At 46.1% G+C, this 22,251-nt stretch overlaps 1 protein-coding gene across 2 annotated transcripts in view; it reads left to right on the forward strand.

The window, feature by feature from the left end:
* The window catches only part of LOC138282757 (fibrocystin-L-like), a 735,329-nt gene that overhangs the window by 98,607 nt on the left and 614,471 nt on the right, over window positions 1-22,251 (forward strand). For both annotated transcript variants that reach the window (XM_069220628.1, XM_069220629.1), the window contains exons 9-12: window positions 16,867-16,934; window positions 17,020-17,062; window positions 20,249-20,319; window positions 21,321-21,431. In XM_069220628.1, coding sequence (XP_069076729.1) covers window positions 16,867-16,934; window positions 17,020-17,062; window positions 20,249-20,319; window positions 21,321-21,431 — 293 coding nt within the window. The remainder of the gene's footprint in view (window positions 1-16,866; window positions 16,935-17,019; window positions 17,063-20,248; window positions 20,320-21,320; window positions 21,432-22,251) is intronic.

The following is a 22,251-nucleotide window of genomic DNA, read 5'->3' on the forward strand; positions in this document are numbered from 1 at the left end:
CCAAGGAAAACGTAGTTGTTGGAGTCTTTGACCAGCTGGGGCGAAGAAGTTGGCAATGAAGTTGCAAAAAGCTGGCGGCGGTCCTGGAGGATGGTAGGGGATGGAGTTTTGCTGCCTGTTTGGATTCAGAAGTTGAGGTCTTCCCTGGTTGGGGGGATGTTGTCATTTGTGGTAGTGCATTGGATTGATTCCTTGTGTATAATGGTGATGCCTCTGTCAGGTTTGTTGATGTGATCTTGCATCCTTTGGATATTGGTGTGGTGATGTTGGGCACAGAAGTGGTGTTGAGGTAAGTCTCAGTGAGGAAGAGGACGTTGCATATGGGGGTAGTGATGAGGTCCAAAATTTCAGTGGTGTGCTTGCATAGTGAGCCTGTATTGAGAAGGGTGCATGCAAGTTGATGTTTTTGTTCAGGTGGTGTCTGCTGTGTGTTTAGGGGGGCCCTGGTTAGTGGGCAGGTGTGTGTGCTGTGGCAGGTGAAAGGCAGTGGATGCAGGTGAAAGGTCCTATAGTGGAGCGTGTGTCAGCACGGTGGCAGTATTTGTTGTAGTGTCCGGAAGCGAGGTTGTAGAGCTCGATGATGGTGTATCAGCATGGGATGGGAGGGGCAGGGGTCATGGGGCTGGGCTAGGTCCAGGTGAGAACAGGCACAGACAGGCTTGCCTTTAGTGCACTCTTGGCATACCCAATAAGCATGCCCACTGCACAATCACACTGAAGCCTACATTAAATAGGACCTGGGGTGAAAGGGGCTTCTGTTGGCAGGAATAATGGTGAGCGGGAGAAGACAGTGGGAAAACCAGGCAGCGACGGTATTATTTGGTCAAATGGCAGCAACTGGATCAGCCTGGAACAAGGAGGAACAGGCAAGAGGCAGACTAGGCTATGATCCTCCCAACTTTCTAGTCGGGAGGATCATCTGTTCCACCTCCAGAAGGTGCTTCAGGCACTGCAACATGCAAGCCCGACCATCACAACCAGCAAGTGACAGATAGGGCATGGATGGTGGTGTATCTGGGACACCTGGTTGGGGTGCAAGGTGCAGGCCCTCCATGCCAAGATTGAGACTATTATCGCCTGGAAACCACCTAAAATTCATACTGAGGCAAAGTACTTCCTGGGCATCAGTGGATACAATAGAAGGTTTCCCAATGGATATGTCTCCATTGTTGCCCCCTTGACTGATATGACTTCCAAGAAGCAACCGATGAAGGTGATCTGGGCAGAGGCCTGTCAAAAAGCGTTTCATACCCTCAAGGAGGCCATGTGTACAGCACCAGTGCACAAGGCCCCTGGCTTCTCCAGGGAGTTTATAGTGTAGACACATGCTTCAGAGTGTGCCATTGGGGGCTATGCTGTCACAGCTAAATGAGGAGGGCCTAGACCAGCCTGTAGCCTTAATAATTAGAAGGTTACTTCCCTGGGGACAGAGGTAGATTGATAGTTAAAGAGAAGCTTTTGCAGTGATTTGGGCATGGAGGAAGTGGAGACCATACCTGCCTGGGACCAACTTCCAGGTTCAGATAGACCACGGGCCCATCAGATGGCTCATGCAGATGAGGGGGTAAGAATGCCAAACTGTTGAGGTGGCCTTTCTTCCCACAGGAAATGGACTTTATAGTGGATCACCGCCTTGGGTCTGAGCAGTCTGGTGCTGACATTCTTTCCTGGTTCTTTGGCCTTAGGTTGAGTAGTTCGCCCCCTTTTCAGCTGGGGGGGGACACATGTTAGACCTGACAGCCTTTTATGTGGTCTTCCTCCAAATATGTTGCCTTCTCCCTTCCTGTTCGTTCAAATGTGTTTTTGTTGGCCTTAGGGCAGCTAACCAGTGCTAAAGGTCATGTGATCACTCCTTAGAACATGGTAGAATCAGTCCACACTCAATTAGCACTTTTAATTTATTTACATATAAGTCCCTAGTAAAGTGGCACTACTTGTACCCGGGGCCTATAAATTAATGCTACTATTGGGCCTGCAGCACTTGTTGTATTAAGTAGCCTTTTAAAACATGTCTCAGGTCTACCATTGCAGCTTGTGTGCAGTTTTAAACTGCCAGTCTAAACTGGCCAAATAAACGTTTTGTCAGGCCTAAACTTCAATTTTTAAAACATATTTCACCCCTTTGATAGGCCCTAAACTACTCAGGGCACATTGTTCTATATGTCCTGACAGTGAATCAAACACCCAAATTAGTTTTTCACTATTGTGAACCTTACCACTCCCATTGGATAACATTGTGTTACTACATTTAAGTCCTAACCTATGATTGGGAACAGGGAAAAATATAATTTCTGATGGATACAACTACCTGTGGATTCCTCACCTCATGAATACTCCCATGGCGCCAGCATTCTACGGAAATCTTCTTACTAGTCTCTGCACGTCGACGAGGACGTCACTGTCTCGCACGCGACGCCGTCTGACGTCATACAGGCAATAAGAGGTCCTCGACGACGTGCGGACGTCAGTTCCCTTTTTTCCGTGCATTCGAAACGGTTATCTTCGAGGGAGCAACTGTTACTCTTGCGGTTACAGTGTATATCTTGCTGCGTACTCTTTCTCTGTGGAAATAATGTCGCAGAGAAAGTCTGGATTTAAGCCTTGTCGTGAGTGTGGAGGCAAGATGTCGGTGACGGATCCTCATTCCGATTGCCTTTGGTGTTTGAGCTCCGACCACGACGTCTCGACTTGTGATTCATGTCAGCACATGAATCCGAAGGCCCTTAAAGAACGTGAGGCGAAGCTGTTTATGGCCAAGTCAAAGGAGAAGCATCACAAGAAGTCTTCTCCAAAACATCGGCGTCATCGAGACTCCCGGCGCCGTAGAGAATCTCGGCGTCATTCAAGAGAGGCTCGTTCCAGGTCTCCGGATCGGCGCCGAAAGACATGGGAGGTCAGCCCCACGGTGACGCCGCATCCTTCGACGCCGTTGCCCTCTCCGGCGTCACCAACTTCGCCTGGACAGGCGTCGGTGATTGAGGTATTGGAGCCTCAAGTGTTTTCTCCGGCGCAGACGCCGAGGCCGGCGTCGGGGTCGCCTCCGAGACAGGCACCCCAGTATCCGGCTTTTCCCACCCCTGGAGCCGATAGTTCCGCATTCTTGAATGCGATGTATGCCATCTTCCAACAGATGGCTCCAGGGGGTGCTCCGGCTGGGCCTTTGGCCTTTTCTTTGGGTGATCCTGCGCCTCTTCGGCCGGCACCCTTTATGCCCTTTCTCCCGTTTGGGAACGTGGGCTCGGCGCCAGTGTCGGCGCCGGTGGCCGCTCCGGTGGCTTCGGAGGGATTGGCCCCAGGGATTTCCATCCCGTCGACGTCGAGATTTCGGCCTGTGACTCCGGTGGGTCCATCTGTTTCAGCTGCTCTTCAGTCGGCGCCGAAGTTACCCGTGGCGCCGGATGCGGCGTCGGTGGCTTCGGAAGATCGGCGCCGATCTCCGACTTCGGCGGAGGCATTGTCGACTCCGCGGATTGAGCAACGACTGCATTCAAGGAGGCGTGCTCTCCGGGTACTAGAAGAGCAGGAGTACCAACGAGCCCTAGAGGAAGGAGAGCTAGAGGACTCGGGTGATGGGCTGCGTGGACTGGAGTCGGCCAGTGGGCTGGACACTTCCCCTGAGTGGGACCTTTCGTCCCCGGGGGAATATACTGAGGAAGCTGCTTCCTTTCATACAGTGGTACGGAAGGCAGCTAGTTTTTTGGACCTGCCTTTGCCGGTGGTGGAGGCAAAACAAAACCTTTTGACGGAGGTGTTGCATCCGGCCTCAGCCGCGGCGGAGCCTCTGTTACCTTTTAATGACGCTCTGCTGGATCCGGTTTTAGAGGTGTGGAAGAGGCCGGCATCTTCCCCAGCAGTTCACAGAGCCGTGGCCAGGAGGTATCGGACGGCTCCAACTGATCCTGGTTTCCTATCTAGGCACCCTACGCCGGAGAGCTTGGTAGTGCAGGCCTCCTGTTCGTCCAAGTCAGCGCCTGGTTCTTTCCCGACGGTGCCTGGGGACAGAGACTCAAAAAAGCTAGAGGCGCAGTCGAAGAAGATTTTTTCGTCCTGCAGTCTGGCGTTAAAAGCCACTAATGCGACCTGTATCCTGGGGAGGTATATTCATGCTCTGATGGATGACATCTCCTCTTCGTTTACAGAGCTTCCCCAGGGTCTTTTGGATCTTGTCTCTGATGCCCAGGCTGCTGCGACCCAAATTATCCAGACGGGACTGGATACCACCGACTCGGTAGCCAGAGCAATGGGCACAACTGTGGTGGAAAGGAGACAGGCCTGGCTCCGTAACTCGGGCTTTTCGGCAGATGTACAGTCCACATTGTTGGATCTCCCGTTTGATGGGGACAAACTGTTTGGGGCTAAGGCTGATTCGGCCTTGGAACGTTTTAAGGAGAGCAGGGCCACGGCTAAGTCGTTGGGACTCCAAGCTCCTTCTTCCACGGCCTCTTCCAGATTCTTCAGGAGGTTTCGTGGATTTGGGCGTGGCTCTTCCTCCTCTTCCTTTCGGGGAAGATATCAGCAACCTGCCTCTTCCCACCCCTATAGATCTTTTAGGGGGAGGGGTAGGGTCCGCACCAGGGGAGCCTCTCAGCAGCACTCTGCCTCTTCCTCATCCTCTGGCGGGGTGCAGCAGGGGAAGCAGCCTTAGGCTTCCACCATTTCCCACTCACTCCTCTCCTGTAGGGGGAAGATTACAGCATTTTCTCACCAAATGGGAGACTGTTACGTCGGACACTTGGGTTCTCAGTGTTGTGGGAAAAGGCTACACCCTTCCCTTTCGGGAGTTTCCGCCCCTCATCCCGCCCCGCCCTTCGTATTGTTCACAAGAACACCTCCTGTTGCTAGAACAGGAGGTAGAAGTCCTCCTTTTAAAGGGCGCGGTGGAGTTGGTCCCGGAGCAGGAAAGGGGTCAAGGAGTTTACTCAAGGTATTTCCTGATTCCCAAGAAGGATGGTCGTTTGAGACCAATTCTGGACCTGAGGATCTTGAATTGGTTCCTCAAGCAGGAAAAGTTCAAGATGCTGACCCTAGCACAGGTGCTTTTGGCGTTGAACATGGAAGACTGGATGGTGTCTGTCGACTTGCAGGATGCTTACTTTCATATCCCGATACTCAAGTCACACAGGAAGTATCTTCGGTTTGTGGTGGGATCGCAACACTACCAGTTTGCGGTCCTTCCGTTTGGTCTTACTTCAGCACCTCGAGTCTTCACGAAGGTGATGTCGGTGGTTGCGGCAGAGCTCAGAAGGAAGGGGATAGCAGTATTCCCTTACTTGGACGATTGGTTGATCAAAGCCAAGTCCCCGGAGCTTGTGTTGCGTCATCTGCAGTCAACAACCCAGTTGTTGTTCGACCTAGGCTTTTCGGTGAACGAGCCCAAATCTCACCTGGAGCCCTCTCAGCGCCTCCTGTTCATAGGGGCAGTACTGGATACAACATTGGGTCGGGCCTTTCCTCCGCCTCAGCGGATTCAAGATATTCAGGATTTGGTTCCAATGTTTCGAAATGGAGCGGTAGTTCCAGTCCTCAAGGTCCTTCGTCTGCTCGGTCTTTTTGCCTCCTGCATTCTGTTGGTCACGCATGCTCGCTGGCACATGAGGGCTCTTCAGTGGTGCCTCCGAAGGCAGTGGTCTCAACACAGAGGGGATCTAGAGGGTACTGTCAAGATCTCCAGAGATGCTGCTGTGGATTTGAAGTGGTGGATTGCAAGCAACAATCTTTCACAAGGAAAGCCGTTCCAGCAGTCGCCACCAGTGGCCACAGTTATAACGGATGCTTCCACTCTAGGGTGGGGAGCTCATCTGGGGGATCTGGAGATCAAAGGTCTTTGGTCTCCAGAGGAACAGATTTTTCACATCAATCTGTTAGAGTTACGGGCTGTACGTCTGGCTCTCAAGGCCTTCCTCCCTTCCCTTCGTGGTCAGTCGGTACAGGTCCTAACGGACAATACTACCACGATGTGGTACATAAACAAGCAGGGAGGAGTGGGGTCGTACCTTCTCTGCAGAGAAGCTCTTCGACTATGGTCCTGGGCAAAGGACCATCGGATTTGCTTGATAGCAAACCATCTGGCCGGAGTCTTGAACGTGCGTGCGGACAGTCTCAGTCGCCACTTCTCGGCAGACCACGAGTGGCGTCTCCATCCAGATCAAGTCCGTTTAATCTTCCAGAAGTGGGGGTTTCCTCGGGTAGATCTGTTCGCCACTCGAGAGAACGCGCATTGTCCGTTGTTCTGCAGCCTTCAGTATCCGATGCAGGAAGCGTTGGGGGACGCGTTTCAAATGACCTGGTGCGGCCAGTTGCTTTACGCGTTTCCTCCCATACCCTTGATTCCTCGAGTATTGAGGAAGATTCGCCAAGACCGGGCTCTAGTAATCTTAATAGCTCCGGATTGGCCAAGGAGGGTGTGGTACTCCGACCTTCTCCAACTCTCAACGTGCCCGCCGCTCCGTCTCCCTTTCAGGGCAGACCTCCTCTCACAGTCGCAGGGGCAGGTTCTACACCCCAACCTCCAGAGTCTGCACCTACATGCCTGGAGATTGAACGGGGCAACCTGAGTTCCTTCTCTCTCCCGCCTGAGGTAGTGGATGTTATATTAGCGGCCAGGCGACACTCCACTAAATCTATCTACGCTAATAGGTGGTCTAAATTTGTTGCGTGGTGTGGAGAGAGGCAGATTGATCCTTTACATGCTCATCTATCGGACGTTTTGTCTTTTGCTCTATCTCTGGCGCAGAAAGGTTGTGCAGTGGCTACCATTAAAGGTTATTTATCGGCCTTGTCAGCCTTCATATGTCTTCCAGACCAACCATCTTTATTTAAATCCCCTATTGTTATCAGATTCTTAAAAGGTCTTCTAAATCAATATCCTCCAAAGCCATTTGTTATGCCGCAATGGGATTTGTCCTTAGTCCTGACTTTCCTTATGGGGTCCCCTTTTGAACCTATGCATTCTTGCCCCTTGAGGTATTTGGTTTTAAAAACAGTCTTCCTGATAGCTATAACATCAGCAAGGAGAGTGAGTGAGTTGCAGGCCTTATCAGTAAAACCCCCTTATACAACTTTTTATGGGGATAAGGTGGTGTTGAGGACCAAGGCTGCTTTCCTCCCGAAGGTTGTTTCACCCTTCCATTTGGCTCAGGCAATTACTTTGTCCACGTTCTATCCTCCGCCTCATCCTTCCAAAGAGGAAGAAAGACTGCACCGTCTGGACCCAAAGAGAGCGTTGAGCTTCTTTATCGATAGAACAAAGGATTTCAGGCTGGAGGATCAGCTGTTTATTGGATACGTGGGCAAGAGGAGAGGAAAGGCAGTCCACAAGAGAACACTATCCAGGTGGGTTGTTCTTTGCATTAAAATATGTTACTCTTTGGCAAAGAAGGATCCTCCTGAGGGCATTAGAGCTCATTCCACCAGAGCTAAGTCGGCCACTTCGGCCTTAGCCAGAGGTGTTCCTGTGGTCGACATCTGCAAGGCCGCAACTTGGTCGTCCCTTCACACTTTTGCAAAACATTACTGTTTAGATTCTGAGGTTAGAAGGGACGGCCATTTTGCACGGTCAGTGCTGCAGGATTTCTTGGTTTGACCATTTAGGCACCCACCGCCGGGCGTGGTACTGCTTTGGGACTCTATTCATGAGGTGAGGAATCCACAGGTAGTTGTATCCATCAGAAGAACGAGTTACTTACCTTCGGTAACGACTTTTCTGGTGGATACATTAGCTACCTGTGGATTCCTCACGGTCCCACCCGCCTCCCCGTTGCCTTTATGGTCTTGCCAAGTAATCCTTGAGTGTGCTCCTCTTGGTCTTTGAGGGTGCAATAGATGTATATATATAATATATTTATATATATATAGGTATATGTGTATTTATCTTTATGTATATACTTGGTGTGTGTATATATTTTAAAAGAGAGAGTTTTATATATATATATATATATATGTACATAAAAAGATTTACAGTTATTCATACAATGTGGTGTATTTTTACAATATAATGGATGTTGCTTTGTTCTTTCATTGCATTACCTGGTTGTTCTCATGCACGTAAAAAATGATTGGTACTGACGTCCGCACGTCGTCGAGGACCTCTTATTGCCTGTATGACGTCAGACGGCGTCGCGTGCGAGACAGTGACGTCCTCGTCGACGTGCAGAGACTAGTAAGAAGATTTCCGTAGAATGCTGGCGCCATGGGAGTATTCATGAGGTGAGGAATCTACAGGTAGCTAATGTATCCACCAGAAAAGTCGTTACCGAAGGTAAGTAACTCGTTCGTTTGGTCTCAAAGGAATTGTATTTAAAAATTCTCTTTATCAGTAAAGTTGGACTTTAAGTCACTGTTCCGAAAATGGAAAGTTGTTATTTTCTTCTTCTAACCATTTGGTACCTGCAGATGTGTACTGGGTCACATGACTGTGAATAGTTGGCTGTTGGCATGTCTATTCCTCCCAGACCGTGAGACAAAGGGGAACTAAGGGTTGGCAGGATGGGTATGGCTGAGCTATCCCTGTCCCACCTACATCTCAAAGGTCTGTCTCCAGCACACCCGCAAAGGAACTTGACACCAGCATATTGTAACCCTAGACCAGTGTTTCCCAAACAGTGAGTTGCAACCCATTGACAGGTTCTGAGCATATTTTGATACGGTCATGAAAGCTCAAGCAATAAATAAAGATGCCTTTAAAATCTGTGTCCACATTTGCTGTGCTTCAAAGACAGAGGCCAATTGTCAGTCTACGTCTTCTGAAAAATTGCTGTTTTTAACATGGGGATTGACATGTAAGTTACATTTTTGGAGTAAATTTACACTCAGATTTTGTGACTAGCCAAAAATTAGTAAACATACTCCAAAGTGTAGATTACTGAAAAAGTATAAGTTACTTTTGTGAATCAGTCCCATAGAGTGTAAAGTTACTTGTGGTAATTGTACAATTGTAAATTGAGTAAGAAACTCCACCCCCTCATTTGAGGAGATGGAGACTTTAAAGTCTACATCTAGTTGAAAATATCCACTTGGAAAAATCGAATAGCACCAAAGTTGAAATCTACACCTAGAGATGTGAGTTAATCTACACATGAGTAGAGCTACACATGCAAACATACCTGTGTGTTAGACCTTACAGCCTTGGGGTGGTCACCCCTAACTTATTGCCTTCCTCCCTCCACTTTTTGGAAACTGTTTTTGCTGGTTTTAGGACTCTGCGCACTTTACCACTCCTAACCAGTGCTAAAGTGCATATACTCTCTCCCTCAAAACATGGTGACATTGGTTCATACGCAGTTGGCTTATTTAACCTACTTGTAAGTCCCTAATAAAGTGCACTACATGTGCCCAGGGCCCATAGATTAAATGCTACTTGTGGGCCTGCAGCACTGATTGTGAGATCCACATAAGTAGCCCCTTAACCATGCCTCAGGCCTGCCATTGCAAGGCCTGTGGGTGCATTTTCACTGCCACTTCGACTTGGCATTTAAAAGTACTTGCCAAGCCTTAAACTCCCCTTTTTCTACATATAAGTCACCCCTAAGGTAGGCCCTAGGTAACCCATAGGGCAGGGTGCTAAGTAGGTAAAAGACAGGACATGTACCTGTGTAGTGTATATGTCCTGGTAGTGTAAAACTCCTAAATTAGTTTTACACTGCTGTGAGGCCGGCTCCTTTCATAGGCTAACATTAGGGCTACCCTCATATACTGTTTGAGTGGTAGATTCTGATCTGGAAGGAGTAGCAAGGTCATATTTAGTATGGCCAGAATGGTAATACAAAATCCTGCTGACTGGTGAATTTGGATTTAATATTACTGTTTAAGAAATGGCACTTTTAGAAAGTAAGCATTTCTCTGCACTTAAATCCTTCTGTGCCTTACAATTCACATCTGTCTGGGTTAGTTTACAGCTCCCTTGTGCATTTCACACAGACAACGCCAAATACAGGATGCTCAGTCACACCTGCACACATCTGCATACTGAATGGGTCTTCCTGGGCTGGGAGGGTGGAAGGCCTGACACTTACATGTCAAAGGACAGTGGTCTACCCTCACACAACGGACTGCCAAACCCCCTACTGGGACCCTGGCAGACAGGATGGAACTGAAAGGGGACTTTGTGCACTTGTAAGCCACTCTTTGAAGTCTCCCCCAGTTCATAGGCACATTTGGGTATTTAAGCAGGGCCTCTGACCCTACCAACTTAGACACTTCTGGACAAGGCACTTCCTGGGAAAGAAACTCTGCACCACAATCTGCAACCTGCCAAGAGAAGTTGCCTGGCTGCACAAAAGACTCACCTGACTGCTTTGCTGTAAAGGACTGCTGCCTTGCTGTTGCGCTGCTGCCTTGCTGCCCTCTAGCTCTGTTGAGAAGTGCTCTCCAAGGGCTTGGATAGAGCTTGCCTCCTGTTCCTTGAAGTCTCAGGGCCAAAAAGACTTAATCTCTGCAAAGAACTCCTTGTGTGGTGAAAATTCGACGCACAGCCTGCCAGAAATGACGCACAGCCTGCATCGTGGTGAGAAAATCACCACACGCCAAACCAGAACTATGCAGACTGGCTCCCCGAGGGGAGATCGATGCAGCACCAGCATTGCGACTGGAACTTCAATGCACAGCCCACTGGATCGACGCACAGCCGAGTCAGAATGACGCAGCTCGACTTCCTGCGAGAAGAATTGATGCAGTGCCTGCTGTGTAACAGAAATTTCCCCGCAACACCCGCCGGATTGACGCAGCTCCTGTGACTTCGTCAGGCACACTCAGGATTTCTCTGCATCGTCCCCGGGGCAACCAAATATCTGCAACCTAAAGAGGATCCAAGTCCACGCACTAGAAATCGACGCAAGGCCCTTGCTGTGTGAAAAATATAAACGGGTCTGTGTGTGCCGAGAGAAGCCGACGCACACCTCCCTGTTTTCCACACATCTCCTCCTCTGCGGTCCCTTGCAGATAATTTAGACCCAAACTAGGTACTTTGTGCTTGCAAGAGACTCTAATTGCTTTTAAGGACTTAAGACTCTTTTTATCATTCTCTAAAGTGATATTTCAATGTGTACTTATCAAATCTTGATTGTTTTGACCTGCATTTTATCAGATAAATATGCTATATTTTTCTAAACCTGTATGGTGTATTTTTGTGGTGTTTATACTGTGTTATTGCATGATTTATTGCACAAATACTTTACACATTGCCTTTTAAGTTAAGCCTGACTGCTCAGTGCCAAGCTACCAGAGGGTGGGCACAGGATAATTTGGATTGTGTGTGACTTACCCTGACTAGAAAGAGGGCCCTTGCTTGGACAGGGGGTAACCTAACTGCCAACCAAAGACCCCATTTCTAGCACACTGTTAAAGGGTTTGTAGGAAAGTGCCCCTTTTGGATGGCTACTCCCCTATGTTTTGCTCGATACTGATGCTGACTTGCGTGCGAGTATGCTGGGTTCCTGCTAACCAGGCCCCAGCACCAGTGTTCTTTCCCTAAACTGTACCATTGTTTCCACAATTGGCACAACCCTGGTACACAGCTAAGCAAAAGGTACCAGTGGTACCAAGGCCTCTGTTACCAGGGAGGGTCCTTAAGAGCTGCAGCACATATTGTGCCACCCTAAGGGACCCCTCACCAAGCACATGCACACTGCCATTGCAGATTGTGTGTGTTGGTGAGGAGAAAAAGGTAAAGTCGACATGGGATTCCTCTCAGGGTGCCATGCACACCAAAGTCTGCCTGTGGCATAGGTAAGTCACCTCTCTAGCAGGCCTTACAACCCTAAGGCAGGGTGCATTATACCACAGGTGAGGGCATAGATGCATGAGCAACATGCCCCTACAGTGCCTAAGTCCATTCTTAGACATTGTAAGTACAGTGTGGCCATATTAAGTACATTGGCTAGGAGTTTGTCATTACGAACTCCACAGCTCCATGATGGCTTCACTGGAGGGTCGGAATTTTGGTATCAAACTTCTCAGCACAATATACCCACACTGATGCCAGTGTTGGGTTTATTGTACAATGCTACAATGCACCCAAAGGTCATCTTAGAGGTGTATTTTAACCAACCCTTTAGTGTAGGGCTGACCACTCTGTGCCAGCCTGCCACTAAAAGACAAGTCTCTGACCCCATGGGGTGAGGGCCTTTGTGCTCTCTGGAGTCAGAAACAAAGCCTGCTCTGGGTGGAGGGTTACAGGGCCCTAGAGCACTCCAGCTAGTGGAGATGTCTGCTCCCTGGATGAAAACCCATTTTTGGTGGCAAGTCCAGTGGTAAAATTAGGTAAAACAGGGAGAAGTGACCACTGCAGCTAGGACCACCCCTAAGGTGTCCAGAGCTGAAGTGACCCCCTATCTGCAGAATCCTCCATCTTGGTTTGGAGGACAGGGACCAATAAGGTTAGGAATGTGCCCCCCTTCCCCAAAGGGAGTGGGCACAGGAAGGGTGTAACCACCCTCAGGGACAGTAGCCATTGGCTACTGCCCTCTCACCCTTGTTAACACCCTTAAATCTAGGATTTAAGGGCACCCCTAAACCTAGCTCACCAGATTCCTGGGACCTCAAGACGAGAAGAAAGAAGAAGGACTGCTAAGCCAACCCTCCAGCAGTGAAGACTTCAGATGACAACTGACTTGGCCCCAGCCATTCCAGCCTGTCTGCAGCTTCATGGACTCTGCTACATAAAGGCGATGCATCTGGCAGGACAAGTGACCTCTACAAACCCCCAGAGGAAGGCCTGCCCACCGGAGCCCCAAGAACTCCTGAGGACAGCAGACCTGTCCACAGCAACTCCAAAAATGACTCCAGAACCCCTCCGGATCTGCAAGTCCTGCCCACTCTGCACCTGATGCCTATGGCTCGTGTCCAGGTGGCCCATCAGTCCAGAGCAGGTCTCCGGATGATTCTGACCTTGTGTCCACCCTGTGTTGACCCCTTGACAAATGGTCCAGCAACTTCAACAAAAAGGCCTCCTGCTTGTCCAGCCTTTGGTTTTCCAGAATGGACCCCCTGGACCCAGCTTGCAGCATCTTTGTGAACCCTGGGATTCCCATATTGAAAAGCATTGGGAGCCCGATGCTGTGTTTGCACCCTGCCGCCCCTGTGCCATTGAGGGTGCATGTTTGGTGCTAACCTGTGACCCCCCCCCCGATGCTCACCTTAACCCTCCAAGTCCGCCCTCTGAAGTCACAGGTACTTACCTGCCAACAGATCTGTTTCCGAGGGCCCCAGTCTCCATAGGATCCCATTCTAAATCCAACACCAACTTTGATCTCTGCACCCGACCTGCCCCATACTGCTAGTGGTGTATGTTTGGGGTCATCTTGAACCTTGACCATTGAACATCCTAACCCCCAGAGACTGGAACTGTAAGTTGAGTACCCCAAAACTGCACTAACACTTTTCCTCCCCAAGGACTGTACTGAAAATTGCAGTGTGTCAACTTTTGAAAGTGAAAAGTGTTACTTGCCTGTAAACTGTTTTTATTGCCAAACCAAAACAAAGTACATTTGATACATTTGCTTGATACATACTTACAACTGTACGTACCTACAACAGGAATCTTTTGGTTTTTAGAAATAAAGTAACACATATATTTTTGCTATATAAAAACAATTGGCCTGGAGTGTGTGCCTCACTTCTTGACTGTGTGTACAACAAATGCTTTGCACTACCCTCTGATACGCCTATTTGCTCGACCACACTACCACAAAAGAGAGCAATAGTATTATCTACTTTAGCCTCTGTTAAGCCTCTGGGGAACCCCTGGTTCTGTGCACACTATATCTCATTTTGATATAGTATATACAGAGTAAGCTTCCTACAGGGTCCTTCATCTATAGTATGCTTTAGGAGGCTAGAAGCAGGGCCAGTTATGTCATTAAAGAAAGATGTTACTGTCATTGTGTATTGTTTTAAAATGCTGTGGATTGTTTGAACCCTATCAATGTGGAACTTCTGTTAATGGCTGTTATTAAAATGAAATTGACTGAAGAAGCATTATACTCGTACCCTCGTCCTGAGAAAAGTAGTACTACTCCTCTCTGATGATGGCCAAAATGCACATGAGCAGATTGTGGTATTTAATTGCAATGCAGTTGTGTCTGCACTGTCCCTGACCTCAACACCATTAGACTTAGAGCATTGACCGCTACAAGTACTACAATGCATGGAGAAGTTAACTGCTGTGCCTTATAAAAAATATAATTAATTTAACAATTTATTTTGAACCTCAGTTATATATAGCGTGTTCGCTACGCTTGGGGGTTGCTGTCATGAGTGGCCTTATAGGTTAAACAGCAGATATTAAATTACATTCTGGCTATGATGGGGAATCCTGACTGCAGATGGGAGCATTGTTTTGAGTCGAGCAAATGATGTTTGTGGATACCTACTAGAAACGAACACCCATAGGCCAGTGCCAAAATGGTCTAAGTTTGGACGTCTTTTTTTAGTTGCTCCGAAGGCATGAGGTGTCTATTTTGTACACTTCAAGATGGAATTTGCTGCTTTTGCCATCTTGCTGAAATGTATGGTAAGTATGACAGTGCAGTCAAGTTTGAAACCGAAATAGTCTGCAGAGAGATTGGTATGGTCATGAATCCTCCCACTTTCAGAAAGTCCAGGACAGAGGGCCCAGTTTGCTCTTGAGAGATGTGTAACGATGAAATTCCGACTCCTGAGTATATTATGTAAGAATAGAAAGTTATCCACCAACGAGTGCTGCAGCTGGGAGAGGAGTCAGGGTCGTACAGGGACAGAAAATAGGCCCTGGCACCAAAATAAAAGTGGTCACCATTACTGAATTATAACGTTAAAAAAGTGCCCTATGTTTGTAAATTTGAGCAGTTTTGAACTTGTGGAGACAAACTGTGTGTATTGCATTTATTGGACACTGCATGGATTGAGCTTGCTGAAGCCGATGTCCGTTTAATATAAGGGCAATCAACTGCAGAAAGCGGCCAGTAGACTGTAAAACAGGCATTTAAACAGCCAGGAAACCGGCATGGAGGACCCTGCCTGATTGCCGTATATTCCAGTCAGTGGAGACAGTTTTGGAGGAAAATAAAATTTTCTGTTGCTGAAAACTTTTAGGTATAGTTGGATATTGTCTGCACGTTGGTGCACGGCAACTGTGTCGTTGATGAGATACAGACCTAAAAGCTTCAGGTATATGTTGAATATGGTGGTAGCTAGGATGAAGGTCTGTCACATGTCATTTGAGCTTTGATTGAAATATGATTTTGCTTCTTCACTATTTGGTGTCTGTTGATTAGGAACAATGCCACTCTGTCTTTAATATTGATAAGAGGGATAATCTATTTATAAAATCGATTATGATGTTTAGCGTTATCCCTTTAACAACCCTGTAGACAAGCAAGGGCGGCTTTAGCGCTGGTGGTGCCTGGTTCGACAAACATTTCAGGCATCATCTAATTACCTCCTTTTCTACATACTCCCTGACTACCACCCTCCAACCGTGGCCCTCATCTCTCCATAGCCCTTTGTCACATGCATCTCAATTGTTTCATAGCACTACTCATACCAATATAGGGTGTCAGAGTGCGTTACATCACATGATATACTAAGGCAATGAATTATGCCTATGGAAATCAGCGTATAGGAATTGTTACATAAGACAATGAGGATTACAAGGTGTAGGAATCACAAGTCATCCATACTAGTAGGCAGTATATTTTATAAGTGTTTGGTTTAGTGAAGCAATAACTCAGGATTTAGAATGTACCATAATGGTTGGGGTTGGCTTTGCTAATAAGCGTGTACTTCAACCCAAACCCTTCTTAGCAACATTAAGCTAATGAAAGACTGGGGAAGAACATAACGTTCTCACCTGTAGCATGGAGTTTCCAAGCAGCTCTTTATTGGCAGTTCGTAGGTCACTGCTCTATGTTACCATTATAATTGAAGAACTGCCAGCAAAAAAAGAATTGCTGTTACAAAAGCAGTAACCCACTAATGTATCCACATAAAATACAGTTCTGTGATCTGCATGGTACACGTTCTTAGCAGCAGGCATGTTAACCTTCTGTGCTACTTTATGGTGAGTCAGAACTGCCACATGACAAAACTCTGATCTCTCTACAGCAGAAACAAGTTATCTTGACATTGTGTTTGTTGCCTGAAAACTGCTGAACTCACAAGGAACTCTGCCGCAGGTGCTTTTAAACCTATTAGTTATTTCTAAATACAACCCCCGCCCCGTGCTCAGTGGCAGATGCAACTGTCTAAATACAAGCTTTATCATATTCCATAAAATCAGACATTGCCAGTCAAAATTTTATTGGGTGCAATAAATAGCACCTTTTACTAGTTTAGCCCAAAATCGAATATAACAAATGGATTTTGGTTCTAACTACACTTCAATTTGCATGTCGCTGTTTATGCTGGGGATTTCTCCACCTGTTAAGTTCCAGGCTTGACCTGCCGAATATTCTTCATGGAATGCGGACATTATCTCACTGATTAGTGGCTGGGTATGATAAAGTTCACGTAACTCATAATTCTGACCCAATCCAAAACGTGGATTTATGCAAGGGTCAGAATTGTCTTTTTCAGATTCAGAGTCCTAGTCCCACAAAAAATATAAAGATGATTGGCTCAACCTCTTTTAATATATTGGCTTCAGAGATCTGCTGAGATCAAAGGTTCTTGGTGGATTGTCAATTAAACACGTGATTGAATGTTTTTTGATCCCTCATTTCTGGTGGCAGGTTGAATATCAAACATATCTAGTGGATTGCTTTTATATTTATGTCCAAAAGTGGCTTGTTTCAAAATGAAATTATGCTACGAGTAGCTAAACTCGTTCCACTATTAAAGTTCAGTATTTATTTACTGAAAAATATACTTCATTATTGCAATGTATTCCCTTAGGTATGGATTGCAGCTTACCTCTTCTAATGCGGGAACCATGATTTGCAAAATGACGGGAACATACGTTGGTAAGCTGCCATTTTTGTGCATATTTGTTTTGTGCCACTAAAGAGGCCCTGTTTTACGCTTACAATTGTTTTATGTTTTATACAGGTCATCATAATGTGAGCTTCATCGTGGATTCTCTGTATGGAAGGTATTCTACGTGTGCAATATTAAGAATATAAGCATATTCTAGAGTGATATTTTTATTCAATTTTAGAACTATTTGTATCATCGCTTTATGAGCTATCATGTTTGTACCGTCTTTCCTTCTGCCTGAAAAACAACTACATTTTTTTTACAGTAACACACTTCTTATTAAATTATAGAAAATATAAAAACGTGGTACGTGCCTGCAAAGGAATTACAATAAATATTTGTAAATTAGATATGATGGTAAGGACAGGGTGAATAATAAAATCATATTCTGAATATCTGTATACCATACAACGTTATTTCACTTCTGCCTCAAATGTATATTTACTAGGAGTGATTGAAGAATTCTGCTCCGCCGGTGGAGTTTGCGAAGTTTTCCGCACTATGTGCGGAGTCCCGAAAAACTCTGTGGAGTGATGTGGAGCAGAGTTTTTTCTCTTGCTCGCCAACATTAAGTTGGAGAGCGTGATTAATTAGGCAAGCACGAGTGAGTTTTCCGAATTCAAGCGATAGGCCGCAACAGCTCATGATGAGGAAGCTGCTGCTCGCGTTGAGGAAGCTGCCTCTCGAGTAGAAATTCTACTCGAGTGGCTGAAAGAAGTTAGCGCCCTCTGGCGCTCTGTCTGCTGCCATTCGCACTGATTTTACAGCGCAGGAGAAACTCCTGTACTGAAAGTCAGTGCAAACAGCGCAACTTACCCAGACTCTGCCGCTTGCTTAACGTCATGTTGCGCTGCAGAGTTTTTCGGCACTTCGCGGAGTTCCGCATAGCAGAACTCCGCAAACTCCGCCCAGATGCATACTGTCATTTTTGTCCTTAACGGGCAAGTGGAACAGCAGGAAGCACTGGTAGTTAGCCTTCTCAAACATTCTTGTGTGACCACACTGCATTTGCAACTGATGCTTAGTGACACAGAGTTCTTTTTTGCACCTGGCAGAGGATTTGTCCATAAATAGTGATGTTTGGTCAAAGCAAACATCAGAAAAATTAATAACTTTTTTGAAAATCATGTGCACTGCTAGGTCTGAAAACTGTTTCTGGCGAACCCATCAAACTCATAGAAAGCATGATAGTACTTATAGAGACCTAGGCCATGTTACAAATAAGGTGCACTCTTCCTGGTTGTGCTGCTACACTCCTTCACATTGGTGTGCCAGGACAAACAGGGACAATGCAGTCTATTGCTCGTAATACGTTACCCCAAAGGCAGACGCCGCTGCCTTCAGGGCAGTGCATTAGTGCACTAGCAAAGATGATGTCTTCTGTTGTTGAAAGATTTTAAGTACAGTTGGGTGTTGTCAGCATTTTAGTGCATGGACAACTTTGCCGTTGATTCGATACAGCCCTAACGCTTCATTTATATGTTGAATATGGTGGTATCTAGGATCAAGGTCTGTCACTGTCACATGCCATTTGAGCTTTGACTGAAGTATGATTTTGCGTGCTCGCGATTTGGTGTCTGTTGATTAGGAACAATGCCACTCTGTCTTTCACTGTGCAGGCAGCACCCACCTTAGCATCAAAGGAAGGGGCAGAGATCCCTCTGCAGACGGGTGCAGTGAGTGACTGTACCCTCTTAGAGGGGAATGTCTGGGAGGCCTATAGGTCCCCATTTCTCTCCTCCAGAAGGCTGCCCTCAGCGAGCACACTTAGGTCCTGATTTATACTTTTTGATGCAAACCTGTGTTAGTGTAGGTTTGCATAAAAAAGTATAGCGCCGGCTAGCGCCATTCCAGAGCGCCATTCCAGAGCGCCAGCTGGGTGCCATATTTAAGGAATGGAGCAAGCTGGCGCTTAGGCCCGGTAAGTGTCAAAATACATAACGCTGACCGGGTGGGGGAGGCGTAGGGAAAACTGGAGGTTGTGCGTGAAAGAATGGCACTAGTCAGGCTAGATTAAAAATAATGACTCTAACCTGACTAGCGCCATTGTTAGACGCACAACCCCCATGGATATGACTCCTGTCGAAGAAAAGACAGGAGCCATGGCCCCCAGCCCAATGGCCATGCCCAGGGGACCTTGGTCCCCTGGGCATGGCCATTGGGCACAGTGCCATGTAGGGGGCCCAAGTTTGGCCCCCCTATGGCACTTAAAAAGAAAAAGGTAAATACTTATCTCTAATTACAGGTCCCCTAACGCCTGCCCTGACCTAGGCGTTAAATAATGGCACTAAACAAGCTTAACGCCATTATTTAGGCCCGCCTCCCTCCTGTGCACCATTTTTGCCCTGGAGGATAAATAAGGCGCTAGGGCCTTTGAGTAATTTTTTGTCCGGGAATGCCTACCTTGCATCTCATTGACGCAAGGTAGTTTTCTGCAGGCAAAAAATGACTTTAACTCCAATAAAATATAAATATGGAGTTAAGTTTGCGCTGAATTAGCATAACAAAAATTACGTTAATTCAGCACAACAGAGCATAAATATGCCCCTTACTGTATGCCATCTTTTTGTGGCGCTCAGTCAGTGCACTTCTTGATGTCACATTTGTCTCTGCTCCTGCGTCCATAACATGGTAAGGTCTTTGACAAGTTGCAGATATAGGGAACTGAAGACATTGCCCCAAAATTAAAATGTTCCTGCTGCAAAGTTTTTCAAGAAAACATTTCTTTGCATGATAATTTTACTGGATTAAAAAAAAACAAGACAGACGCCGGCAGACTTTTATATCTCAATTCTGGGGAAGCAAAGTTTGCCAACTTTGTGCTATCATATCTGGATTCCTTAGGGCTGCTTTGTAGAGCATTACAATCCTTTCAGGAGGCCTCACAGCGTTTAAGGTATCCAGTAACTCATTTAGTAGGAATGATGGCTATTTCTCTGGGTCGGATAACTATCTGGGATAGTGTAGTATTTCCTACTGGAATCTGATAACTCCTACTGTTGATGCATTAGGTGGTGGGTCCAGGCAGCCCTTTCCGGAAGTCAGAATGCTTTTTTCAGATGCATGGGTACTCTTTCGACTAGACAAATTGCTCATTTGGGAGACAGATATTTCAAGAGGTAGGTCATAGGTTCTTAGAGCTGTTTTGTTACATTATGCAATTATTATACAATAAAGACGTTCAAAGTGAAAATTAGAAGGAATTACACGTTGAAGTAATAGAATGTGCATTTCGCTATGGCAGTGTGAGCCATAATATGATCACTGGTTTCTAAAGGGTATTTGTGTTTTTTTTCCATAGGAGTTCTCCAGAGAGGAACACCTATTTTGTATCTTCACTGAATAAGATTGCAATGTTTCAGACCTATGCAGGTATGCATTTCTAGAAAATGAGAGGGAGCACCTCAGATAGGTTTGACATGAACCCACTGGTGCAGATGGTTTGTGGTAACATGTTAATGGTGCAAAGTTGTAATGTGGAATACATCATTTTATTCTTTGGGCTCTCTAAGGTTACAGCAGCTGGTATAGCATCACTGTTTATGTTTGAAAATGCTTATTGAAAGATGCTTGTAAATGGAGAAGCTTCATTTTTGGCAGCCTTTAACACTGCTTCGGTTACATTCATTTCCCACACTTTCATGAAAAGTGAGCATCTACTTTCCTTAATAACTAATATAGGTCCAGCCAGAATTTGGAGCTAGTTAATTGAGTATAACAGGGTCACCTACTGATGTACTGTTTGTTTGAGCTGGGAGAGTTGAGTCAATGAAGGCCCAGTAGAGTTTTCATAATGACGAAGACGCATGCAAATTACCTCCACTGGCATTCACAATATGTAAATTTACCTCAAATGTAGCTGCTGCGAATACAGAAAACCTGACTAAATTTCACTATTCTATGGGTCTAGACCCAATTCTAATTTTGTGTTACATGTTATTAGTTATAAATGAAACCAGCATCATTTTATTTCCAGTAAACAACCGCTTACATTTTCTACTGTGAGGGATAGTTTAAAAGGAAAAAATGTAAATTTCTGATAAAACAGAAGAGTACGGCATTAAGAGTGCGCATAACGTTGGGTGGAAGAGAGCTCCGTCCCCACAGCGACCCATGCAATACTTTTTATTGAGTGCAAAGTTTTAAGAACTGCACATCAATTGGGGAACTCTTACCCAACTTTAGATTCACTCTGAATCTTGTACTTTTCTAGCTTGATTGTTTGTACAATCGAACAGTTTAGTGAAAAAGCTAGGAATTTCTCTCACATGGCTCAAATTCATGAAATTAATTCTATCTGAAAAAGAAAAAATAGATATGAATATTTTGACATTTCCCACCATGCTGACTCTTAATACAAATCTTTTATTCAGTGGTCTCTTCAATTTCACCCTCTGCTGGAAGTATCCAAGGAGGAAGCCTGCTAACAGTAACAGGCCAGTACTTTGATGCCACAGACCAGCCGATCAGTGTTTTTGTTGGAGGTATGTTCTGGCGGTTTATGTTCTATGTTCTGTTTTAATCCTCCTTTTTCTTTTATTCGTTGAGTGTGGTACACGTTGAACACCCTCAGTATACTGCAGAAACCTGCATTGAGGGATTTGGATCAAGTAGCATAGCAATACTTCCACACTGTATTATGAGATTGTTTGATTTTCAGAGTACCATGTATTTGAAGAAGACAGACACTGAATTGGAACAACATGCTCTCCTCCACTGGTGAACCTCAATTATCAAATAATCAGGGGTGAGATAATTGTAGAGAAATATTCTTCATTTGCTTTTGTCCACCTACTAAACTGACAACAGGCATAAACTGAGTTGTGTAGCATGTATGGGACTTTAACCATGGAATGTGGAAACAAAGCAAGTCACTAGAAGGCTGCAGACAGAAAGACATTTCATCACTCCTACTTAGGGACCCCACTCAAACTGATACAATTGTGCAGCTTCTATATTTGATGCACTGGGAATTCTATTTGAAGGGCATTAGTGAGACTAAGGGGGTAACTTTGGCCCTCGTGGAAAGACGCTGGTTTACCAGGGGGATGGAAGCTATGCCCCAATCTTCCTATTGTTGGAGGTCATTCGGACGTCATACCCTAATCTTCCGACTGGTGGTCTGCCCTATTTAGTCATCCCTGCTTGGCTCGCGGTGATGTCTGTGCCGTAAAGGTAGCTGCTGCTTTGACAGCATCTTTCAAAGCACTGCAAGTTTGCCGAGCTGGCTTAAATTATTTTAAAAATGCCCTCTATGCAGACTTTTCATTCAGAGAAAGCAAACACCCGAAGCAACAGTTATTT

The sequence above is a fragment of the Pleurodeles waltl genome, chromosome 2_2 (genome assembly GCF_031143425.1).
Source record: "Pleurodeles waltl isolate 20211129_DDA chromosome 2_2, aPleWal1.hap1.20221129, whole genome shotgun sequence".
Classification (NCBI taxonomy): Eukaryota; Metazoa; Chordata; class Amphibia; order Caudata; family Salamandridae; genus Pleurodeles; species Pleurodeles waltl.